This window comes from Ursus maritimus, unplaced genomic scaffold (assembly GCF_017311325.1).
Source record: "Ursus maritimus isolate PB19 unplaced genomic scaffold, ASM1731132v1 scaffold_13, whole genome shotgun sequence".
NCBI lineage: Eukaryota > Metazoa > Chordata > Mammalia > Carnivora > Ursidae > Ursus > Ursus maritimus.
In genome coordinates, this window is record NW_024423675.1 from 56,895,160 (window position 1) to 56,921,856 (window position 26,697).

The 26,697-nt window shown below is 39.4% G+C and overlaps 1 protein-coding gene across 1 annotated transcript in view; it reads right to left on the reverse strand.

Annotated features, from left to right (window-relative positions):
* Positions 1-26,697, reverse strand: part of RGS17 (regulator of G protein signaling 17) — a 93,470-nt gene that overhangs the window by 2,095 nt on the left and 64,678 nt on the right. Inside the window, exons 3-4 of the mRNA XM_008688534.2 lie at positions 10,395-10,484; positions 8,024-8,258 (exon numbers count right to left, since the gene is read on the reverse strand). Of these exons, the coding sequence (XP_008686756.1) occupies positions 8,024-8,258; positions 10,395-10,484 (325 nt within the window). The remainder of the gene's footprint in view (positions 1-8,023; positions 8,259-10,394; positions 10,485-26,697) is intronic.

Genomic DNA, 26,697 nt, shown 5'->3' on the forward strand with positions numbered 1-26,697 from the left:
CTCTCTCGATGGTACAAGGAAAAATCTGGCAGAGAGTAGTTCTCTGGCAAAAATTAGCATGATATCGAGTGCTGATTCCTGATAGTTTTATATCTCAACAAATCCTGTAGTGTCAAAGTAAGAAACCAGGAACGTGGAAGGGTGTCATAGAGCAAAACCACAGCAGGCATTTTCCATGTCTTGGGGGTACCTGGCAAGGCACAGAGAACTTTATGGTCCTTATACAGAGATACATCTAAAGATCTCTGTGCTACAGATTAAGTAGAACAATTGCTTGAAGTGGAGTCTTTGAAAGTAGAAATGTAAGTCGGAATTTAGAATACCCGTACAAGTAATCAGTACAGTGTTATTTAAAAAGCATAAAAAATTAAATTCTGCAAATGATAGTTTTTTTGTTTTGTTTTGTTTTCCCTCACTAAATGCTGATCCTGTTGGAGCTGGTAGGGCTGCTGGAAAGGGAATGGGGGAAAAATAAATAGCAGTAAGGGCAGGCTTAGGGAACAGAAGTAAGCTTTGCTCTGAAGTGACATGTTAGGAAAACCTGAGAGGCAGCCGTCGCAAACTTGTCCTGCTTGGTTTCCTCAGTCCTCACTGTTGAGCAGGGACTCGAGCACTGTGATCCATATTACCTGTCTCACGATGTACTCACATCGATAGAAACCTTTCATATTTATAGCTAAACGTTTTGTCATAAGCATTTTGCAAAAGCCTTCTTGGTTCTGGCTTCTTTTCCCACCTACTGTTTGGATTGAGCCTGGGGTCTGAGATAGTCCTGAGGACTGAAGGGGGTCATATTCTGTCTGGGTGTTCCCAGATTCCTGAGCTCTATATGGCCCATACAGAGGAATTGGGTTGATTGCTACACCCCAGAGACGGGTGCTATGAGAGGGCAATGGTGATCCAGACTAAATTTCCGTGGCTTAGCTAGACCAACGTTATGGAAAAAATTAAATGTTTCTTGGCTGAACTATGTATTGTCTTAAAGGAATTCCTTAAAAAAAAAAGTGCTGGAAATGGGTCATTTAGGTTTAATTCTCTGTGTTATCTGAGCCATCTGAGGTCATCATCAAGTACAAAGTAATAAAACATACAGAATTTTTTTCTTAGCTTTTTATTTAAAAATATTATCTTTCCACTCAATTGGAATATGTTGACACTGGAGTTCAAACTGATCTCACACTGAAACGTGGTGTTATCACCACTCAAGTGTTTCTGTAAATGTTTTTGCTCTTACTTTCAAACTTGAGAACTTTTTGTTTCAATGGGGGAGGTAAATGTTAGATTAGTGATAAAGAAAGATCATTTATTTCTAAATAACAGCATAATCAAAAACAGTATAATTGCTTGTGGCTGGAACCCTATTAGGTATCTTAAGACAGAAATAAAATACCTTTAATTATTAAATGTCTTGAGTTCTCCCTGTAAAATTTTTTTGTAAATTAAAAACCGTACTGAAAGATCACAGAGAAAGTCATCCAACATTTAGTAACCTGTAACAAAAACTCATTTGCTATTTCTATTTAAAAAATAAAATATTTACCTTAAGATCTGCTTGTTTGGAAAGGTTGTCAGTCAAAAGAAGTGGAGAGAGGTCAAATAACAAGGATAAACCCCATGGGTATAACAATCTATAGTTTCATCTGGTGGCATCTCTGTGCTTCAGACTGTGGAATATCTATAATACAAGTTAGTGGGGGTGGATCCCAGCATGGGCCTGAGCCATAGTCACCATAGGATTCAGGCACAACTGGATGGCTCATAGCCCCATCTAATCTGGGGTCCAAAGACTGAGGAGTTTCCCATAAAGGACTCATTCTAAGGGAAGAGAAGGTTGAGAAACGCAAGACAAGAGCTGCCCTTGGGCAATGGGAATTCTGGTAGTACTCAGTCCTCTGAGACTCACATCTGGGGAGGGGAGGGGACAGCACAATGCAGCAGTCACCGCATTAACAGAAGAAGAAGTACTCTTGCGGGACTGCCCCGGACAGCTCCTACGGATTTGGCAGCATTCACCTAGCAGCTGCAGCAGTGCTGGGCACAGTGGCCATGTTGACAGGTGGCAAGTGAAGTTTCAAAGGCTTACGTGACTTTGTGATAGGCCTCACGGAACTTGGAAACTTCACTCGCACAGGGAGCAGGAGACAGGGGAAGAAGAAAAGCAAGTGGCTTGCAAACATACAAATATCTACCTGCAACTCCACAAACAAGTTGGGAGAAAAATGTCATGAGTGCTGAAGGTCCAACAAGAGTGTGGAGATAAAGTGGAGGGAAGGAAGACACAAGTCTTGCTAGTGTGGCATGGAAAAACCTGGCTCAAACTGAGTCACAGACCTGCTTAACCTTGCTGCATTTCCTACCCAGTGGAGGAGAACTCTGAGATAGGTGAATACTGCCAGAAGGTTGTATGCTAAGTGTTGACCCTGCCTTTCAATTCTAGCCATCAAGATGCAATGGAAATTTTGACTTCATGGACTTTTGGGGCAGAATTATGCTGAAAATGATGAATTTTCACTGAAAGTCTTTTTCCCTTGTGGAGACCCTCCTTAAATTAATTAGGTTAATTCCTTAAACAGTTTTTTAGATATCATGATTAAGTTTTTTCCTCCATTTTCCCCCATTTTATTTTTAATTTTACCAAAGATGCTTTACTTAGGATTCTTTTTGAAGTAAAATTCTGATTTTTTTTTCTTTTTCCTTTATAAGTTCATATTAAATTTTACCAGTGATAGCTTCTGCCACTGGAGATACTCTTTTTAATTTTAACTAAATGTGGTTTTCTCATGTTAAATTTTATAAAGAATATTGGATTCTCCCATTAGTTTTAGTAAATTTATACCATGTGTACTTTTAGTCATATTATTTTGTGTTGGTTACTTCTACTGAAAATAATTATAAATTGCAAATATAACTACTGGAATTTATTTCTTGGAACAAAGATCACTGGATAAAGTGCAGTAACCATATTCTTGGTAGGGCCCAAACGATGGGAAAGTTTATCTTGCTTGTCTGAGGGAGAGTTCAGGCATAGTGGTTATGATTACTGTTTCTTATTTTGTCTTAGGTTCTAAGGTAGGGTTTATAGAAATTTATAGAAGTCATGAAGACAATACTACGCAATGAGATTACAAGTCAGCATATGACAGTTGAAAGGCACCACATTTGGAATCAGAAGACCTTGGGCTTGTGTTCTGTCTTTACCAGATATAGTTCCGATGTCCTCCAATAGCTGGTTTACCTCTTTGAGAATTCATTTATTTCCTTTGCTGTAAAATGGTGCCCTCTGTCCTAGTGGCTAAAGGATTCTTGTGAGACCTATATTGTGATAATATATTGTGATAAATTAATAATATATGTGAGACCATTTTGTCAATAACAAAGTTTAAGCCCAATGTAAAGTGATATTAATAATAATAATAACAGACCTTTGGTATCATGACACCTTTTTGATCAAGCACAGTGTCTTCAGACTTTCTATCAACTTGAATTTTACCTTCTCAGAGTGACCCTACCTGACTACCCCTCTTCTAAATGATACCATTGACCTCCACCTCCATCATAATGTTTATCACAATTTTTAGTTATTTGCTTTTGAGATGATTTGTCTGTCTTCCTGAAATGTAAGCTCCGTAAAAGATAGGCCAATGTTTCTCTTGTTCACCAACATACTCCCAACATTTAACCCAGTATCTGGCTCATAGGAAACAGTCAAGTATTTTTTGAATAATAATATGCATGCACAAAGAAATGAATCTAGGAAAATACAGTCAAATGAGTCCTGTTTAGAAAAACCAATTTAAATGATCAAAAGTGCGAAATTCACATAAGTTTGTTTAAAGAGTCACATACTTGCAAACACAGAATCCACGTGTCTATCACATATGAATTATTTTTAGATAATTTTGGAATTTGAACAGGTTTACTGCTTTTTTTCTCCCAGATAACAACTGGAAATTCAGGATGAAATCAGAAGAAGCAAACAACCATGTGAGAAATCACCATGTGAGAGAGCTGGAAAGCTAGAGAGTTAGTGAGTTTTTGAGTTTCTTCTCTGCCATTGCTCTGCATGATGAGGAAGCTGAGGTCAAAGAGCACTGAAGTGAGTTGCTCAGTGTCATAAGGATGGTAAGCAGTAGTAGGGCTGGATTACAGCCCAGGTTAAGGACAATGCCATCACTAAAGAGATTTGTAGAAAACTGAACAGTCTTCTTCGTTGCAGGTATGTCTTACGTTTGTGGCAAGACGTATAATTACTTATTCATTCGATAGCTCGATGCTGCTTATAGTAGGTAATAGACATTTTTTTTTTTTGAGATTTTATTTTTTAAGTAATCTTTACCCCCAATGTGGGCCTTGAACTTACAAGAGTTCAAGAGTTGCATGAGACAGCCTGGGAACCCCAAATAGACTTTTTATTAATGTTCTTAGTTTTGCTGGGTTTGTCTTTTCAATATTTATAAATATAAACTGCCATCAGCAGCTGATATCTGCAGTAAGATTACTATTAATCTTAAATTCCTCTTTACTACCCCCCATTTATTTTCTCTGAGAACATCACATAAAAAATTTACTTCTGAAAAATGCTCTTCTTTATTTGTTTTTAGTTGCTTTTTTTAACTTAAAATTTGTCCTTTCCCTCTTGAAATGTACTCTATACCAAGAAATGGAAGTTATATTGTCTCCTGATTGCAAACATCTGTTTTATAAAATAATACTCAAATTATTAAAAATGCATAAAACACACTCTTCAAATAATGAAACGTGATTTTAAGCACACTGGCTTCAGGAAGAAAATAAGTTATCTAGATATAAATAATTTCAAGAAGGTAGACTTTCTCTACATTTAACCAAGAGGAACATGAGAACTCAATCAAATTAAGATAAAATGAGAGTCTAGTGGAAAAAAATGAGGTCTAGTTAAGAATGGAATCCTGACAATTTTTAGTTATTTAGTCTTTATTTTATAAATGATTCAAATATTCATGTTCTTTAAAAATATTCAGAATAAGTAGAAACAGTTATAGAATTTCAGAGGTAGAAAGGCCAGATGCAAAATGGATCCCAAATGGGAAATGTATCCCAAGTCCAATTTGTAGTGGCTGCTTTGAATATTGTGTTGAGATAAATTCTCTGGTTGAATCTGGGTATAGCAGTAAGAACCATGATGGATTAGCTACCTCACTTGGTGAAGAGAATGGAGTAGTAGCACAAGAGCCTCAGAGCTGTCATTCTGGATTTGGTTTGCTATTCTCTGTGTCCCTTCTTATCTTTATTTTTGTAAACCAAACAAACAACTGAATAACAAATCAGAGAATGAACTAATTTATCCCCAGCCACACAATCAGGCCGAAGCAAATCCAGATCCTGAGTCCCATGAACCCGAATGATTAGTTCAGTGCTCTTACTACTGCATAGTCAGGGCTCTCTTGATGTGACATGTGTTCTCTCCAGTGTTGGAAAACAAAATTTGAAGGGTGACAACTCAGTATCATCAGACAGTTATTAATGTATTGTGGCTGATTACAAATTAACAAGTTTTTGCACAGAAAGGTCAGTGAGATGTAATAGTTTAGAAAGTGTTCTGGGGTGGCCAGGAAGTACATGCCATATTCTAAGTGTATCAGTGAGTCAGGTCATGGTTCAAGAGTAAATATATCTATACCTTAGCTTAAAATATAACTTGTAAACAATTTTCTTTTATAATTGCAAATGCCTACTTTTGGTTTATTTGTTTTTGCTACTAAACAATGATCAAATGATGAAATGTAATTACTTTGTGGACAGGAGAACAATCCTTTGACTAAACAAAGGCACTTCATACAGTCCAATCATTTAGATTATATGTCAAGAGTTATTTACAAGTCAGCACACAAATAGCAAAATGGTAAAAATTTGAATTTTGCTTCCATCTCTCTCTCTCTGTGGTATTTTGAGGATATTAAAAAGTGGGTAATGGTCCAAATGCAGATACACAAAGAAGAAAAGATATATGTCTGTTACACTAAATATTAGTCCATTTAATTTAGGAAAGGTAGTGCTCTTGATCAGGAAATAATATTTTAATGACTTTTTGGTGAAACTCATATCCAAAATAAAGAAATTAGGCTAAAGCAAAACTCCATTAGTTTTGCAAAAACAATGAAAATCCAATAGTTTATATTTCAGTGATCAATAACTAAGATAGCTTGAAACTATGGGCCAAAGAAGTAATTTTATGAAAATTGTTTATTTTACAAAGCTCCATTAATCAGGGACATCTGAAAACCAGGAGTGTGACAATGGGAAAGTGTTTCCCCTAAAAACTAAAAACCAGTAAATGGAGACTGTAAAATAAAGGAATTCTATGTACTTCATATGGAGAATATTTTTTCTACCAACATTATTTTAAAATAGCACACCCATCATAGATAGTACAAACAAGACTAGATAATTGAGACAACTGCCATTTTCACATGATACATATTATATATTTTGGGGAGAGAAATGGGCTAGATAATCTTCCCAAACACCAATTATGGGCAAGAGAAGCACATCATTTGGGCACATTTGGATCCTTTGATATCTTTGCCATGTAATGCAAAATTAAAATAAAAATGAGAATGAAATGTATATGCTGATAAAATCCAAGTAGAACTGGCTAGGTGCTGAGGTTCCAGACTGACTACAAACCTGAAGAATGTATTTCTGATGTCAGCACCACAAAGTGGCATCAGTAATAAACGCACTGAGGCTACAGAAAAAATTCTCCCCACCTCGTTTCTCTGAATACTTTTTCTATATTAATGAGGGAAATAAAAAGTAAAACAATTTTTTGTGTATCCAATTCCAGGTTTCTCATTTTGCAGAGACAAAATACTATTGGAATCCTCTAGAATACCAATGGCAATTATAACCTAACAAATTTTTTAAACTTGTTAAGGTACACCTCATTAGAAGTGAAATAGTGTATACGTTGGGGCCACATCCCGGATTGGATGAAGCACCAACGAGCAGAGCCTGTTTCTAGGGAACTTTATAAATGTCTGCACACACAGGAGAGGAGTGTGGAGCAGAAGGTACCAGGTCAGGACATTTAAACGCACAGAGACAGAAAAGATGAAAAGAGGGTGATGCGGAGAACAGAAGGCATTCAGGAACCTCTAAATTCAAATGCCTTAAAGCACCTCTGCGACTCTGTCACTCAGCATTTCAAGGCCTGGCTACGCTACCAATTCCTCCCTCATCGGGTGCTTTTAACTCTGGCAGCTGGAGCATTACTCAGGATCAAATTAATTTTTAAAAAGTTAATGGAAACGTGTTAACTTGTTTGCTTGCAATGTTCCTTATTTATTAGGTATGTTTCGGCAATGGCAAAAATAGCTTGCACTCTGAGTAACAGGATAACTGGAATAAGTAAAAGATTTGCTATGACCCATCTCGCCCCTAAGAATATTAATGGGTCATAAAGGCCCATTCTTCAATCCTGTAAAAATTCTATCATAAGCATCAACAAACATGGTAGCTTTTTTTTTTTAAGGTCCTATTACAGAGTTTTTCAAACTAGTTTGTACATGGAAAGCTTGTTTTAAGTCCAGATTCCTGGGTTCTATTTCCAAAAATTCAGATTCAGAAGTCCTGGATAGGCCTCAAGAATTTGCCCTCCAAACAAATGCTCCAGGAGATTCTCAGACAGGAGATCTGGGGACCACACTTTGAGAAACACTGCCCCACAGTAAATTCTTCTTTTCCTTTTTAGCGTAAGTCACCGTATTAAGCAAATTGTATTTAACAGGCTTTGTAAATGTTAGTTCTGAAAAGCAAGTAGCCTCCCACACGATTCAGCGAGAGATAAATGATCAAAGCATAGTGGGGAAATCTAACCTTCAAACTCATGTTCAGGTGCATTCTCAGAGTGAAATCTAAATTATCTGCCCAGGGAAGCCTTCTAGCCTGTCCACAGCCCATGCATTACCCTATGTGGACAGAGGTCCCATTGGGTTCATCCTTGGTCTTAGGAAGCCCACATTAACATTTTCCAGATTTTTACCTCTTTTGGTGATAGTATAGAAATGTAATCTTCGTAGATCATTCTGGCCTTTTCTTCAATTACTTTTTTGTTCTGCTCTTTCTTTAAGTCTTCACAGGCAAGCCAGAAAAGTAGGTTCTCTTCACTGTATTCTGTTCGGAGAAACTCTCTGAAAAGGTTTCTTCCTGCTGGGGCCTTCATCATCTTGTCAAAATTTTGAGACCAGGACAAGACTTCATCTGAAGTGGGGTTTTGGCTGCAAAGACAGAATTGGGCCATTATCAAAGGCAACTTTGACCTAAGAATACTCAGTCGAAGTAGGGGAGAAAAGATAGAAATTGCTAGTCACTTGCTGCCATCTAGTGGTCATTGCCAATTAGTGTGACCTGATCTGGCAAAGCATCTATCTGCCAGGACTAGGCTAGTCACTCACTTCTGGGTATTAAGAAGAATTCGTTTAGGCACAAGTGTGTGTTACGGAGCAAAGCATTCAAATAGCAAGGGGCTATGCAAACTATGCGCATGGCCATCATAAATTTGTAATGAAGCCTGGAAATGTTCAAACATTAACAATATATTGCAAATTGACAAAGACACCCTATGCATTAAAGGGCAAATGGAGTTTTTTGTTTGCGTCTGTGCAGATTTTAACTTAATTTATTTATATTTTTTTGATGTAGATTTTAACTTTAAAGCCATAAGGTTCAGTTTCTCTTTTCCTCTCTGACAGCTACTTTTTCATTTGTCAGTGGATCTAAAATAAGAAAACACTGTTTGCACTTGTCACAACATATTTTCCTGAACTCTAGTATTATTCTATTAAAGATAATGAAGTATTAACCATGAATGGATTTATTAGAGCTAAAAAGCTCAGGATGACACTGAGGACTTTATAGTGATGACACGGAGGACTTCCTAGATATTTATATTCAAGTTTTCAGTGACTACGTTCATGCAAAAACCACCAGTTATTACTCCCTTTGGTTATACTTCAAAGAAATGGAAAAGAGAAGCTTGGAGATGCTTATGGTTAAATCGATCCAGATCTTGCTTTCCTATCCACTGGTTTATTTAAGAATTTTCCAACCTCCTCAAAAAGTTAAAAATAGAACTACCCTATGATCCAGCAGTTGCACTACTAGGTATTTACCCAAAGAAGACAAAAATACTGAGTTGAGGGGACACACACACCCCAATGTTTATAGCAGCATTATCTACAATAGCCAAATTACGGAAAAAACCCGTGTCCATCGCTTGATGAATGGATAAGGAAGATGTGGTGTGTATATATAATGGAATATTACTCAGCAACGACATGGATGGAACTATAGAGTATTATGCTAAGTGAGGTAAGTCAGTCAGAGAAAGAAACACCATATGATTTTACTTATATAGGGAATTTAAGACAAAACAAATGAGCAAAGGGGAAAAAAGAGATAAAGAGAGGCAAACCAAGAAACAGACTCTTAACTATAGAGAACAAACTGACGGCTACCAGAAGGGAGGTGGGTGGGGGGTGGGGGAAAATGGGGACTGAGCAGTGCATTTGCGTGATGAGCACGGGCTGTTATGGAAGTGTTGAATCACTATATTGTACACCCAAAACTAATATTGTATGTTAACTGGAATTTAAATAAAAACTTTAAAAAAAAGGAAAGAAAAGAAAAAGGATTTCCCAATGCAAAATACATTTGGTTAAAGAAGTACTTGTATTTTTAAAAAAATTTTTTTGGACCAAGTATTTTAAATAGATTTGTTACTATTCCAAAGTCTGAACTTTCTCATTCATTAAAAAACTTTTAAAGGTGGAAAAATTACTATGAGGCACCAACATTAAAATCTTTTCATAGGAAGCAGAAAAAGAAAAGCACCTGTAATTATACAACTAATCTACTTGCATTTTAATTTCATTCTGTAGATACTGCAATGAGAACTTGATTCTCATTTTGGAGAAAATACCTGGTTAGAGTCTGTTCTGATGGAAATGGGACCAGGGACCAGCTGGGTGCCCTTTCTGACCAACTTAGGTAATTACATATCTTTTTGTGTGTGTTTTAGACTCTTTCCTAATAAAGAGAACAGCTTAGAAAAAAATATTCACAGAAAAGAGAAGAATTAGGGCAATCAGGGGCTAATTCATCTTAACAGTCATTACTTTTTGAAAGAGAAAGATAAACTCAGGCAGTGTTTTAGCTGATAGCTTAACACAGCTAACAGAAAACTTGATGAAAAGCGGCTGCCATCACAAAGTAAGATCTCCCATAGTGAGAACGCATTCATTTCACAAAACCATTCTGCGGAGGACCAGGACACGAGAGCTAAAGCTCCAGCACGGAGTAGATGTAAACGGTGTGCAAACACGAGACACGAGTACAAGGTGAAGCACACTTACCATTCCTCTAGGACTTGGATACTCTCCATTTTTGTGGTATGTGTGGGTCTTCCTGCGTTTTCCCCTCTTTCTTCATTTCTAACAGTGAGGCTGCAAGGTAGTAAAACACTTTATTTTGTCTACGGAAAACCAATTATTTAAAGAAAAGAAAAAAAGTTGCAGGAAACTACTTCACGGAAGAATTTTATTCTTAACTGTGTGAGAATATCTAAAGAACACAAAGAGTGACACCATTTAAAATGATGGGGAAGCCTATGTCAACTAAAGAAATGGAAATAATTACTTAATGAAATAATGAAGTAAATAATCTCACAAATGGATAGTGTTATACATTCTGATTTCATCCTTACATAATTTGCATTACTTAAAATCTCCCAAGATACTTCGCATGATTATGTGCTAATAATATTTGATATGCATCATTATGTTACTCTTTGGAGTAATGTCACTTTGACTTTTGGTTAGTTCTATTCATAGTTTGTTTTCCATTTATTTTCTCCCATTGATAGCTAAAAAGATAAAATGTTTCAGAATCTGAAACAAAATCTGCTAATTTCACATCATCATTCTCTGCATCCTAGGTGTTCTGTCCCTGATACCAGCACTCCTCCATCCACTCAAGCTCGAACTACTGGATTTATATTTGACTTTGTCTTTGCCCTTTCCTCCTGTTTAGTCGGTCTTCAATGTCTTGGGAGAGACGGGCCACTGTGCTCCCAGGTAGGAGCACTGGGTCAGAGGAATCTCTTATTCTCTAGGATGGAAAATTGAAAATTCTGCAGGATTGCAAGAGCTAGGATAATCGCACGGGCTTTAGTAACCCAGACCAAGAACTGTCTGATCCAGGGAAACTGACGCTGGGCAGCACTACAGGATGGAGCACTCAAGTTCTAGGCGGAAACGAGACATAATGAGGGAGGTTATGGGTGATACTAAGAAGCAGAGTGGTTGGGATGACTCAATGGCCTTGAAAAGTCAAGCTACTGAATTAACAAACTGATCCCTCTGTCTAGAAGCCAAGAAGCTTCATGGGAGCCTGTCAGAGAGCAAAAGTCCAGATAACATGTCCTCCATTTCTTGGAGATTCATTTATTCAACAAGGGGAAATGGAAACTATTATTTCCTAGTGCCTATTCTGTCAGGCACTGTCCTTTTCTCTTTATTTTCATTATCCCCATTTTATAGATGAGCGAAGTGAGCCACAGAGCTGTCGAGTAGGTTGGCCCAACGTTGGACACTAAATACGGTGCACGGTTGGAATGTGAATCCAATTCTGTCACAGAAATCTGTAATCTTTACTGAGCATCTATTAAAAACCATGCTGTCTGATAGGCACTGAGGCAATATACACTACTTGTGTGAATGCAGAAAAGGGGCACTAAATATGGTTGTGGCGGAAGGAAGGGGGTTAGTAGGACAAGGATTCCAACAAGCCATTGTTCTTAATCGGAGAAGCTTGGTAATGGAAGTGGAGACATTGGCTCATTAATTCATTCTTATTTTTCCTCCAAAGATTGATTTATTTGAGAGAAGGAATGGGTGGGGGGAGGAGCAGAGGAAGAGAATCCTCAAGCAGACTCCACGCTCAGTGCAGAGCCTGACACAGGGCTCAGTCTCACAACCCGTGAGATCATGACCTGAGCCAAAACCAAGAGTCAACTCTTAAGCAACCGAGCTACCCAGGCACCCGAACATTAATTCATTCTTTGGTTCTCATGGGCAAGGGTAAGGATAGAGAGAACGTTGGAAACGGAAGAATCTAAGGAAGAGGGGCCAATCTGCAACTGAAAGAGATTAGATAGGAAAATCTACTTGGGAAAGTGGACTACCTGGAGAAAAGTGAACTCCATGGGAATTGCAAAGGTGGTGTGGCTCAAGGGATTCTGGGAAGCAGAAACTAGAGCTGATTGTTAAACACCCAGTAAACTGACTAGTGCTGTGCAGAGAGGCAGCAGTTCCAGGGTTAGAGCCTCCAAGCCTTCAGTGTGGGGTAGCCGCGGGGAAAACAGTGAGGTGGGATTCAGAGGCAGCGGCACAGTTGTTTATGTCTCCGCATGTGGATACGTGAATATGTCTGCAGCCTGAGGTAGTCTAGAACCCTCAGTCCTGGATGCAGCAACACACTTAGGCCAGGGATGTGTTTGACAGGAGATCCATCCACTTCTCAAACTGTCTTTGAGTAGGAATGCTTCCCTGGAATTTGGTATCTTTCCAGGAATTATGGGAAAGTGGGTGGGAGGAGGTAGGAATACATATTGACAATATCCTGTGAAATTTCCTGGGAGAAATTCATGATGCCAAATATATAAAATATGCCAATTTTTTGTAAATTCTGGAAAGATCATATTTTGTAAATTCTGGAAAGATCATATTTCAATAGGATATGAATACTCGTTCTGCCACGCTTTACTGAGCTCGTATGTGTATGTGTGCCGCACACAGTAAGGTACCATTAAAAGGCCAGACAATGAGCTTGCTTTCACTGACTGAATAATAAACTCCTTGAGAACTTATTTCTGTTACATTTCCACAGTGTCCCACAGAGTGTGCCATACTTCACCTTATGCAATATCTTAGAAAAAAAAAATTTGTTCTCCATTGTGTCTTTGCTTTAGAGTAACAAATCTGGAATCCACATGCATGATTCACAAGTTTCTGAACATGAATTCTGGCTCTTATGTCTGTTTCTGTGATATTTACAAACATCCCAAATGCTACCATATTAGAGTGATCATCATGAAATATTGGGTTGTGTTTATATCTTTCATTTCTACAGATGGTAAAATATGGACACACATTTGTACTAAAACTGTTTATAATAGATACTCAATAACTGCTTAACTGTTCAGTGTTTACTCCATTTCTTGATCTACAATTGGATTCAATATTGCCCTGCAGAAAGAAATTGACTTTCAGCAATTGTCAAGTGTCCTTTTAATTAACTTTCCTTTACTACCATTCTTACAAAATTGTTTTCAAAGTTCCAATTATCAAGAACTGCTAATAATGCAACTTTAAGATGAAGAGAAATGGATAAAATGATAAAGGAGTTGGTACTGCTTGCCATCTACGTCTTAGGAATGACTAATGTCTGTCCCCAGTTTCACCTGGTCTTGCTCTAAGTAATACAGTGTTGTTGTTGTTGTTGTTGTTGTTGTTGTTGTTTAAGGTAATAAATGACAGGAAATATTTGCTCTAAATTAACATATACATAGTTCGTGTGCTTGAGAAAAGCTCTAAATCAAGCTGAACAGTCACAAGGGGTCATGTGGAGACATGTTTTTTTCACTTTTACAATGTTCGTAACATTCTTAACTAACATTTCTGCTTTTTAAGCAACGAAAGCCATAAGGAGAACAGAATGCATGTACGATGCTCACTGTGGGAGTCTTGATCAAAGCTTAAGAATTTTATAGAGGACAGTGCCAATAATCTAGGCTAAGTATACTAAAATAAGCATTTAAAATCCCATTAGAAATTTTCTAGAATGGTGACTTTGAGAAGGGAGAAATACATGTGGTATATTTCAGAAAATAAGGAAATAGGCCTTGTGTGCGGGTGAATTTTTTGTTTGCTTACAGGGGAGCTGGGCGAGTGGGGTAGGGAAAACATTACCTGCTGCCCATTACAGAGCTTACCTACTGATTCATCATCATGGATGTGTGTGGGGGCTATTTGGAAGACAGTCTACTTTTGTAGGAAAAATAAAAGTTCTTAGGGAGAGCCCTTGAAATGGTTGCAAATAAGATGAAAACTTTGCAGTAGCCATGGTAACTCCAGGATGGAGGCTGATCACAAAACCACATACACCGACACAAAATCTCAGCTGAAGAATCAATACGACGCTTGAATTTAATTCACTATGACATCAAGGCTCAAGAAAGATCCACTGACATTGGCAAAGACAGATACTATTCAATATTTTAAAATTCTCACAGTGTATCAGTTTTTCTTTTTTTTATTTAACAGCTTCTACCTCAAATTTTCCAGTGCAAAAATGGAATCAACATCCTTCAGGCTCTGAAAAAGAACTGGTAGGTTATTCTTTAAATGTTTCATTATTTTCCCCAGTAAAAATACCATGGTAAAATAATACTAAGTTTTACTTAGGAGTCAACAACAATTTATAAATATGTATGAGACACCTGGTTCATGCAATGTTGCCTGGGTTGGAACTTCAAGATGAATAGGGCAGAGCCTCCGAAACTGAAAAGCTCTGACAGGTCAATAAGCATCACACAGCATTGCAACGAGAGCTAAAATAGTGGTATGCATATAGTGTTTCTTAGGTAGTTACAGTGTCTACACCTTTGCACGAGAGAATTGAGAGAGGCTTTGCAGGGAAGGTAATGATTAAACTGAGCTGTTAAACAATGAGAGCAGGTGTTTCAGATGAGACTGGGACAAAGGGAATTCCAAGCAGAGGGGGGAAAGTCACATGTTGGGAGTTGTAAAAAGGCATGATATAAATGTAGGTCAAAATGGGCAGAGCAGATGTTTCAGGGTGGGAGTGATAAATTAGAATAGGCAGTGAGGTGTGCTTATGTAACGGGCCAAGACGACAATGGGGTGCTCTCCAAATGCAGAATATAGCTCCTTTACGATGACTTTTGCTTTCATTGCTTTCTCTTCCTCCACTCATACTGGGAATAATGTGAAGACCCACTACACAAGGTTGTAAAGCAAAGACTAAAAACTTGAGACAAAAAGGCTAATTATCACACATGCTTAATTAAAGGTAAGGGCAAATTAGTCTCATGTTGAAATGACAATTCCAAGTTTACCAGAGACCTTTTAATTTCAACTTGAGGAAATAAAGCCTTACACTCTGCCATTATTGTAAAACCCTTCCTCAAACATTCCCTTACTACTTCTTCCTCACGACAGTCCTGTAAGGTAAGCAGGGGATTTGTTATTCATCATTCCCATTTTATTTCAGAGGAAACAGTCCCCAAGGTTGATCTACTCCATTCCCACAACCAAACCATATCAGGGCTGGCCTTGAACTCACATCTTCTGACTTCCGGTCTCATGTTCATCTTCACTACTCAATGCCACTTCTCTTTATATAAAAGAATCAATTGTGGTACTTCTACCTTTTTAGTTATTTACAAAGATTGATTGCTCCTCAGTATTTGGAAGAGGGAAACCTCTTAGGACAAACCCGTTGACTGCACGCCAAAGCCTTCTCTCTCTGCATTGTCCCATCGCTCTCGGGCTGTGGGAGTTACTGCTCAGAGGGCTGAATATACGGCAGATACTGGCAAGAAGCAATTTCTCAAGTCCCTGGATTTGAGATGAGCAGGAAGGAGTTGTTACAGAGGTTTTGACAGCAAAGCCTAAATGAGGAAAAGAGGAGATGCCACTCATGCCCGCAGATCAGGTGTTGCCACTGCCGAGAGCCTCCTGGGAAGTAGAACCTTCTCCCATCAGCAGAGTAACTTTGAGAAGGGAGTGCAGAAAGGAGATGGCACCGAGGCACTGCTTAGTAAAGACGACACACGGAAAATGGGAATGGTGGATAGAAATTTGTGTCTGCAAATGTTATACAACGGTTGTCTAAAAAAAAAAAATTGCCCCTAAAAATAGTCCCCCTGCTTTTGATAATCATGTGTAATAACTGTACGACACATGAGAAATAGAATCAGGTGTCATAAAATAAGTATTTTATTTGGCTTAAGTTTTTATTTCATAAATGTAAACCTCTCTGAAGTAAAATAATCCGCTGTTAAAAGTCTGTCCACTAGATGGCTGTGTTGTCTTTATAAATATCATTTTTAATCAACTGAATAAAAGAAAACTGGAAAAGTTTCTAGGAGTAATTACCCTTATTTGGAAAAATATCTGTTCTTATGTGTGTGGAGGTTTGATAATTATATTTTTCTAAGGAATTGGAGAAGAGTCATTCAGTTTTTCTGTGAGTGAAATAATCAGACTTGAAGGATATACATTTAATCTCGGGAGGTGCACACAACGGCACACATTTTTCCTTTTCAGTATTTAGAAAATGTTCTGGATAGTCCCCAGACCTAAGTCATTTGACTTAGGAATACTTTAGTCTTAAAAAAAAAAAAAAAGGCAGGCATAATCCTATTAACACTATAGTTATCCTTTCCAATAATAAGTTGTTTGAAACTCTCATATCTTTTGCCGGGGCAATACGGAACTTAAGTCATACGTTCTTAAAACAAATTAATTTGACAAGGTTTCTATCTAGCCACAGACAAGAAATTTTTTTTTAATTGAAAATTCTTTAGAAGAGCCATTGCGAGAATAGATTGTCCAAACGATTTTCATTCCAGTTGGGTTACACGTAAACAATCATTTCTTCTTTTGATGCATGGAAACTGAAAACAAATCTCTTTATCTCCTCCTCCTCTTCTCTCTCTTTGCTACCAATTTCTCTCGATACACGGTTCTGTTTGGAAAGATGGGTTTCAAAGATTCCCTTTTTCCATGGGTATAACATTTTTATTTCATACTCCAAGCCATGTATTTTCATCAGCACATTTAATTTGATTTAGAAGGCTAACTGCCGACAAGTTATTACATAGTTAAAATCTGGATCCTTTATGTAAAGCTTATTTTTAGTCAAATAACCAAAGTTTTTTTATCAGGCATAAACAAGGTTTCTTCCCCCCTCCCCCCTAAACTTAAGAGAAGTACAGGATTAAATATTTAGATGTACTCTATATAATACACGCCAATCATCAGACTCTTCTATTTCAGTTCTCAGGTTGACTGAAATCCTATTTTAAGCTCTTCTTTCAACCCACTGTAATTTTTCCTGTAAGCCATACTTAAGTTAGTTGATGCTTTTGTGGGAAAGCAAATATCTTGGATGTGAAAAGGCCAAATGGACTTCTATTTAGTTAGTAGACACTGTTATTAAAATGGCAAGTAGTCATCTAAGTCTTTAAACGCAGTGAAGTTGGAGCTCAAGCTTCTGGTTTTGGTTAACTTGTGTGCCTATCATCCAAAGCACAACGAGAGTCAGGACTCTAGCAGCCCATACAGAAAGAGATCTGATATCTGATAGCTGGTAGGGTCACTTACCCATCCCACCATGCGTCATCCCTCGCCTGCCATGTTCTAGTTCGCGTGTGTGTGAATACGTATGGGATGAGGCGGGAAGCACCCCTGAGAACAATTCGAATTGAAAGCAATAATCCTGATCTGTAGAGAAACTGAGCCCCAGAACAGAATGAACATACAGCCTTCTGGGAATCCTATGGCGGTGTGGTGCGTACAACAATGAGTTGTACTTGTGCTGGTGAATGTGACAGTTGGGGAGAAAGGGCCAGGCATAGAGAATGCAGGAATGGGTTCTGTAACATTGACTGACAACATGGGAATAGAACGTGCTAAGCATACAGAGGTCAAATCCTAAAAAATCTGGTAATTTCCTTTTAGCCTGAGACTTGTGGGGGGTTGGGGGGCAGAAGTAACAGCTATCAACAAAGGATTACTCAGGACCCCCAGTACGTACTGAAACCTAAACTCACTGACTTATGTATGCTATTAACTACATCTTACAGATGAAGAAACTGAGGCTCAGAAAGATTGAGTCACTTGCCGAATGATTCACAGTTGTAGGTCATGGAACAAGGACACATTCGGGCCTAATTCCAGTGTTGCTGTTTGCTCCCTACCCCATGCTGCCTCTTGCAAGTAGGCTATTTACATGAGGAAGATGTGTTAGAATTTGTATATCGTCTTTAAATATAGCAAGATGACATCTGTTTAAAATAAAAATCATGGAATTATTATTCTGCTATTACTTATGGAATTAGCTGATTAAAAGGGTCCTGTACTTTTAAAGAATCTATGTTGCTTTATAGAAAAAGTAGCAATGGCAGAAATTTGCTCCCTCCTTCAGAACCCATGCTCCCGGGTATACACTGATACATAGTATACTGACATCCGAGACAAAGACACACATTTATAGCACTGGAAATTACAGTATTTCTACAACCCAATTAAGCAGACTTATCATACAATAAACTTCATATTCAGAAGTGGATTTTATTGTGGTACCTGACAAGGAACAAGTCATGCCTGAGTGATGTCCTAAAATAGCAGGCATATTTTAATAGGTCTATTGCACCTGGACCTTGAAAAGGTGAGCCAGGCCTAAGAGAAATAATAAAGTTTTAATGAGAAGAAAAAAAAAAAGAGTTAATACTTATTTCAATCAGATGTAACAACTACTACATTCTGTAGTTACGGTCGGGGCAGCAAAAATGTCACAACTGTATGCTTGGTATGATTACTGATTCGGGGAGCTGGAGGGGAAATTCTTAAATATTTTCCAGAGAGTTAATGAATCTGGCCTGAATTTGAAAGGGCTGAATTTCTTCATGTTTTAGAAATTGAGTAATTTTGCTTTGATTAAATCAGGAAGGGAACTCCAGTGTTCCTCAGATTGAACCTTCACTTGAGATCAGAGTACCCCAGAGCCTTTGAGGAGAGGTGTGCTCATTTTCTCCGTGGGCAGCTTTTCTCTCCAAATTCTTCCTCCTTATGCTTTTTTTTTTTTTTTTAAAGATTTGCTTATTTACCTGGGGGGGGGTGTACAAAGGGAGAGGGAGAGACAGAATCCCAAGCAGACTCTGCACTGAGCATGGAGCCCGATGCAGGGCTCGATCTCATGACCCTGAGATCATGACCTGAGCTGAAACCAAGAGTTGGATGATGCTTAACAGACTGTGCCACCCAGGCGCCCCTTCCTTGTGCACTTTAAAGAGAAGCTTGATTCTCACAGACCTCACCGAGAAGCTTCCAGCTGGCCAGGTGACAAGATGTTCTACAATTTTTGTCACGGTGGACCTCCCTGGTGTACTGGGTACTGGCAACATCGGTCATTCCCTTCTTCGTGAAGCTCCTCTCCTGGCTTCCTGAGGTGTCTGTCCTTCGCTCCCAGCTTCATCCCACAGCTAACTCTTGGGGGCCTTAAACAAAGCAAGTCCAGCTCACCACCTGTCCTGCCCTAAACAACCTCCTACTGCCGTGTCCTCTCGTTTGATGGGGCTGCCATCAACCTGGCCATGGGAGCAAGCACCGTGGAGTGGAGGTATCCTCCCCTCCTCTTTCTCATCTACTGCAAATTCTTGACCACATCCAGTGTCTCTTGAGTAGGTAATCTCTCCGTTCCTTCTATCATCGCTTTATTTAGGGCCCCCAACATCTCCCACTGAGGCTACTACAAAATCTCCTAATATTCTCCTTGTTTTTTGTCTTGTCCTCCCACATACTTTCCACTGCCTCCAGAAGGATATACTTAAAACATACAATGGGCTTTGTCTCCTCCTCATTTAATAATCTTCAATCACGTCTTTTACCCCAAACAGCATGAAGTCCTAACTCCTTAATATGGTTCTACAGGCATTTTATTGCTCGTCACTGCCCATCTCTTCAGCCTTCGATTTTGTCCTTCTTGACTTTGTACCCCAGTGATACTAAAGAGATTTTAGTGCTCTCTCCCAGAACCCTTGCCCCTCGCTACGGCTAATTACTGCTAGGATTACTAATATACTACTACTATTCCTGCTAACACACACGCACACGCGCGCACACACACACACACACACACACACGTGCACACAGGGGAGAACAAAGGAAGACACTACTTAAGAAGAAATCTGGTGCCTAAGAAGCATCACCTGCCACATAATTATACCAAGGTCTGAGACTATGCTTGTTATTTTTTAAAATAATTTTTGTGACACAAATTTTTTATTTTATAAAGTGGACTCAAACAGAAAATCTAAATTCAGTCATCCATTTAACACCTTAGTATTAATTAAACACCTACTATGTGTCAAATAATATGTTACAAGCCAACTTATTTTTGGCTATTTTAAAGTATGAAACTTTAGTATATGTTTACAGAAATGTTCAGTGCCAGTTGAGCAATATGAACTTTTATGAATTCAACTATAAAATCCACATAATAAATTTTAAAGGTATTAACTCCCAAAACAAAAACATATGTTAAACAGAAGGAGAATCACTAGTATGCAAAGCAGTAGAGTGAGCTGGGGAGTCAAACTGGCCCTCCATGTGCTCAGCTTTGTTCAGGGCAGAGGGAGGCATGGCCACGGGTATGACCAGCACCAGGCCAATGCCAAGGTCATCTTAGACGTCTGCCACACCCTGGCCCATCTAGACCCAGATGGCCCTCACCATATCACCACATAGAGGGAGTCAGCAGAGATTCCAGAGATGCTCTCTGAGTCTGACCCTGAAATGACTTGAAGTCAACTGGGGTCTGTGGGCCAGCATGCCCCGCTCACGTGCCCATGCAGGGCCCTGTCCCAGAGGCACTCCCAACCTCTATACCTACAGTATCTTTCCTCCGATCAGCCTTGGGCTTCTTTTCAAGAGTGAGGCTCCTCTCTCTCCCACTCTGAGAATACTCCCTGTTTCTTTGGAACTCCCTTTCCATGTCAAACTCACTTCCTGTGTTCTCGGCCCTCTGTAGCCCACATTCCCTCTCTGGCCCTACCTGGCACCCAGCTCTCTGATGGCGTCTCTCAGGCAGCTCCTCCCACACTCCCCACAGGGCAAGGTGGGGGCGGCATTCCTTTTCCACATTCTGTGAGGCTTATGCCACCTGACTTTCCCCTTCTCTGCCTGTTTGTATCCTCTTACAGCTCTGGGATTCCTTACCAGGCTCCTCACGCCACAGACGCACCTCAGGGGAATCATGCCACAGGTTTCCCCAGCACCCAGCAGGACACTTCCTTGGTTCCTCACCAAATCTGCTGGCTGTGAGATGCCTTTCCTTCTAAGCTGCCCCCTTGCCTCCTTTTGACTTGAATTAATTTCAACTTTCTTTCTCCAGCCCTTCTCTGGCTCATTCTTCCTATTCTTCTAAATGAGACTGGGCATAACATTTTCATCTATTATTTTGTTTTATGCATATCCATCTTTCCACTGATGATCTAAACACCACCATGGGAGACTCAAACAATTTTATGGTAAACACAGAGTCAAAAAGACTAGCAGTGGTATGCCTTTGATGCAGAAGGATCAAGGCATTCTAATTCTGGCAGCTTCCAATAGATAGTCCTCTGGTCATAAATAACACAGACTTGGCAGAGACAGCTTGAATACCAAGCTTTCTAGAGGGTGACGTCTCTGGATTCAACTGCTTATTGAGAATTTATTCTCTGTCGATGCAGAGGAGAATCTGGTGAAAGCCAATGAAGTACAACTGTACCAGGCAATAGGAGGCATTCAATAAGCTGTAAATGAGAGAATTAACAAATGTGTGGCATTATAGAAGGTCCATGATCCTCGTGTCCACTTTTTGATTTTGTGGATATGGCCTGGGAAACTAGGGTTCATTTTAGCAGATGGCTTTTGATTGTCTGAGTTTTAGGTCTATGTAAGTCATAGAACCTATTGAGGAAATTCACCCATGCCATGGTGAGATGAGTTTCAAAACCCCAGAAGTGCTTGCAAGTGATACTTATGATGATCTGGTTACAAGTACTTCGGAAGTCGTAGGCACGTAACTTACGCTCCCTTGTGAGATGAATCAAGTCTCTGAGCCTGACAGGTAAAGTGTTTATGACTGGTGCCTCAGATGAAATGATTTACCTTGTATAGTGTTAGCGGATTTATTTCCAGGGGTTGGTTTCTTCACCATGGAGAAGACGCGGATTTTGTTTTCCCTTTTGAAAAATAACCTTTGGTGTTTAAAGCATGCGTTGTAGTATTTTCACTGGCAGACAGCTAAAGCGTGACAGCATCAGAGGATAAAATAGGACATGATTTTTGCACTGTTTTGAATTACAGAAACTGGGGTACTTGTTAAGAATGGAGAGAGGGGGCAGCCGAACGCATATTTATGACATGCTTAACCTTTACTTAGTCGGGATCTGTCCCATGGTCTGGGAAGTCACATGTCCAAAAGGGAGAGAATTTCAGCTCTCACAGGGCTAGCTAATTTCAGTCTGTGAGACAATTTCTCCCGAGGAGAATGAAGAACAGCCAACGCAGTGGGCCAATCTTGTAGGCAATGCCCAGTAGTGCATGAGACTGTGGCTTCATTTTGAAAACTAAGAAGCTTTGGAAATGGTTCATCTCAAAACTGGAAATGAAAAGTTTGGAAGTGTCATCTTCAAGTGGACAAAACAATGGCCTGGATATTAAGAGACTTTCATTTTGGCCTCACTGCTGTCACTAACGAGCTTCGTGAAAGTAGGCAAGCCTTCAGTTTCCTTATCTGGAACATTAGACACAGCATTTTCCAGACAGTAGTGTCTTTAACAAGGCCATTTTATCTTCCAGCCAACAGCTTGGGCAGCCTGGGTGGTGCAGTCAGTTAAGTGTCCGACTCTTGGTTTTGGCTCACGTAGTGATCTCAGGGTCCTGAGATTGATTCCCGCATCAGGCCCCAGGCAGAGTCTGCTTAAGATTCTCTCTCCCTCTTCCTCTGCCCCTCCCCCACCCCTCTCTCCCTCTCTCTCAAATAAATGAATTTTTTTTTAAAGCTTAAACCTAAGTCTAATACATAAAATAGCTAAAGACAGAGCCATTCCCTTGGAAACTGCAAGCGGACTCCCCTCGAGCCATCCCCTCACTCCCACCAGGTGGCATGAGCAGTCAATGGGAACATTCTGGAGAGATGAGAGCTGAAGTGTCTTGAGTTCTAAGTTTTTATGGTTGAACATGGCAATCTGTCTTGCTTGACAGGACACAGCCAGGAGCAACAAGAAATTAAAAAGGGATGGATTAGCACCTAAAGACTTCTTTGAAAAAGAAAAACAATCTGGGTTATTTTAACATAAGCTCTGACGTTAGAAGAAGGTTTGTAGGACGATTTGGAAATTAGCCTTTAGGCTTGACATAAATTTTGAAAGCTCTACCTTTGCATCTCCTGGAGGCACCTTGCTTTCGGGAGCCCACGGCGGTTTCTACTTTGCAATCCCCATCACATGTGTCATCTCAAGTGCACGTGTGTGAATGTCCTCACTGTCCCCTACTGTCCTGGAGATGGCAGTTTGGTAGGGGCCCACATCATTCAAAGATTTCATTCTCATCAAGAAAAGGGAAGAGAGTTAACTACCTCTGTTTGAATCTTGATGTCAGAGTAACATTAAGTTTTCACAGTGGCAACCCTGAACCTTTAGACAAGTGGTCTTGACAAAACTCTGTCTTCCTGGTCAGGAACAGCTTTAGTCCCAGGCATAGAAGGACTAGCAAATTTATACATGGTTCATTTTATGGCCCAAACTCAGACCTGTTACACAGCACCCATGCTCTGAACCACAGTCCCTTGTCTTCTCCTCTTGAAATGGAAGGCTGTGGGGAGAGAAGGGAAAGANNNNGATTTGGGGACAGAAGTGGGTCCTTGAAAGGGACAGAGAACAGATGGGCTTAACAAGTCGTTAGGGATTCAGGCCCAACTTTTTAGACGTTGGAAGGAAACTGTGGAAATATTCAGCAGTTTTGTACTTAATCTCTGTATCATTTCCCTGCCCCCAAAGCACAGTGGTAATTTTATTAAGACAGGAATAAGTTTAAATATGTGAGAGGAGCTGATGCTGAAATATGAAGGAGAAATGCAAATTTCAGGGAAATACTATATTGTTGAAAAAGTCTATAACGTGTAAGGCTAGGGTGAGGCATTTGTATTTATTACTAGACATAGAAACTTACTTTCCTAGCATTCTATTTCCTTAAAAGGAGGAGAAATCAGCTACGTGACAACTGCTCCTTTTTACAAATGACAGTTACTTCATATTTTGATTTCTAACTTTATTTTGGTCCCCAAATTAACATTTTTTTAGTGTTTCTTTCTGTTCTGCTCCTCTGACCTAGCCTGGAAAATTTGAAGAACATTTATTTCTTTTGTTTTTCCACTCTAATAAGGCTTTAAAAATTTTTTTTCTTAAACTCAAAATATAAAAATAATGTTTTCAAGATGCATGTATTGAGATTCTCATTTGCAACGAGATGACAGAATTAGAATTCATAGTTAGGGCAATGTAACTTTTTTTTTCAAGTTGTTTACATTAGAAATTACCTATGATTTATCACTTATGGAAGACTTATAAATTTATACACTGTGTGTTTTATGGCTTAGACGCAGGCATGCATGACTCCTTGCTAACAAACACAGTTCTTGACAATGACACTTGAGTCTAGAACTCAGAGCCTCATCCAATGCGCCAAGTGTTTGAGCTCAAATCGGCGTCACCTTAGAGGTGTGGGGGGTTAGTGCAGCTTCCAGGGGCTGTTTTGTTTCCATCCATAGTCTGTGTTCTGTGACAGTTTGATGCCCACGAGCTTATGTGGGATGTTTTGTTATTCAGTGTGCGCTTTACAAAAGCCAGTCTCACTAAACATATGTAGGAGAGAAAAAAATGCAAATCTCACCAAATAGCTGTTTGACAGCAAATGAATATAGTGCAACAAAACTTCAGTATCGTGTCTGTTTTGGTGTTATAATCCTGAAGCAATTCAGAAATAAATTTTGGCAGGTAAAGAAAATCATATACTGATTTCTGGAACATGGCATAGTGCAAATGAGAAACAGAAATATAATCTTCAACACTATGTAACAATATATTTGCAATGTCCTATAGAGAATCCAAAATAAAATAGCTTTCCTTTCTAAGATTAGTTTTTATAATATATCCCTAAGCAGATCTTTGAAAAATGTATATACATTATTTCAAGCCAGCTCCTCTTTACGGGGATTTTATTTTTTCCAATATGAAGTGTTCTATAACCCAGTGAGCTAATGCGAGAGAGAGACAGAAAGCACAAGAGACAGAGGACAGGAGCACGAAGGCAGAGGTGTGGGGGTGCAGAGGGAGAGGGAGAGAGAGTCCCAAGCAGACTCTCTGCTGAGTGCAGAGCGTGATGCAGGGCTCAGTCTCACAACCCTGACATCACGACCTGAGCTGAAACCAAGAGTAGGACCCTTAACCAACTGAGCCACCCCGGTGCACCCTGCCCCCGCCAGTGAGCTAATTCTTTTTTTTTTTTTTTTTAAGATTTTATTTATTTATTTGACAGAGAGAGACAGCCAGCGAGAGGGGGAATACAAGCAGGGGGAGTGGGAGAGGAAGAAGCAGGCTCCCAGCAGAGGAGCCTGATGTGGGGCTCGATCCCAGACCGCCAGGATCACACCCTGAGCCGAAGGCAGACGCTTAACGACTGCGCTACCCAGGCGCCCCAGTGAGCTAATTCTTAAATGCATACTACATGTCAGGCACTGTTTTCAGCTTGTATGTATTTTATTTCATTTAATGTTTACAACAACCTTATGAAGTAGGGATTCTTATTATTATAATTTGATATATGAGGAATTTGAGGACGTTAAGTAGCCTGTTGAAAGTCAAGCAGTGATGATGAGGACAAGACTTGAACTCAGGTAGTCTGACTTCCAAGCCACCATATTAAGTCACTACACTCTACTCCATGGATTCAGACCAGAGCTAGATACATGAAAAAAATATATACAATTTTATTGAAGCATTTCCTCCATCTGAAATAGTTAAGGCTTAAAAATAAAAGACTTTCCTTAACAAAGAATCATCATCTGGAGGAAATTTTGATATTTATAAAAACCAAACCTTCCAAATTACTAAAATGTCTGACAGTTTTCTGGAAATAAAGTTTGCTAGAAGGGACAGAGCTTGTTCGACACCAAGGCTACCACGAAAGCATAACAAGTTTCATCTATTTTGGCCACGATGACAGAATATTATGCCACCATATCATACGAATAACCTCAAAGGATGTCAGGAAACTGTAGGGATCATATACCAGAAGGTGATTCGAGCATTTGGGCCTTTCTTCAGAGCCTTGACATAAGTCGGGGAGATCCAGAAGACCACTACTAATCCAGAAGATCCACTTGTGAACTGGATCTTAAAGGACCCCCAAACTTACCATTCTATGGAAAGTTCCATTAAGTCTAGCCTCCCCCTGGGGAATCTCATCCACGTAAATCTTAGGACTCAGGGTCTGGCTGATTTTCTTATTGGAAGGCACCTGGGGAATTTGGAACTGGAGCAGGTTTTCTGAGGTGCCTGAATCACGGACTTTTAGTACTAGACAGGACCTTGGGAATCAGCTTGTCTAACTTCATCATTTTGCCAATGAGGAAACCAAAAAGCAGAGTTTAAAGCTTTGGATGATGTCACAGAACCTGCCAGTGATAAAATCGCAAAGAAAAGCAGGCTGTCTGGCTCTTAGTTCGGAGATTTTACTTGGCTGACTTGGCCTTCATACCCATCATAGCCCCTGGCCTTTCAGATCTGTGGACATGGGCCTGTGG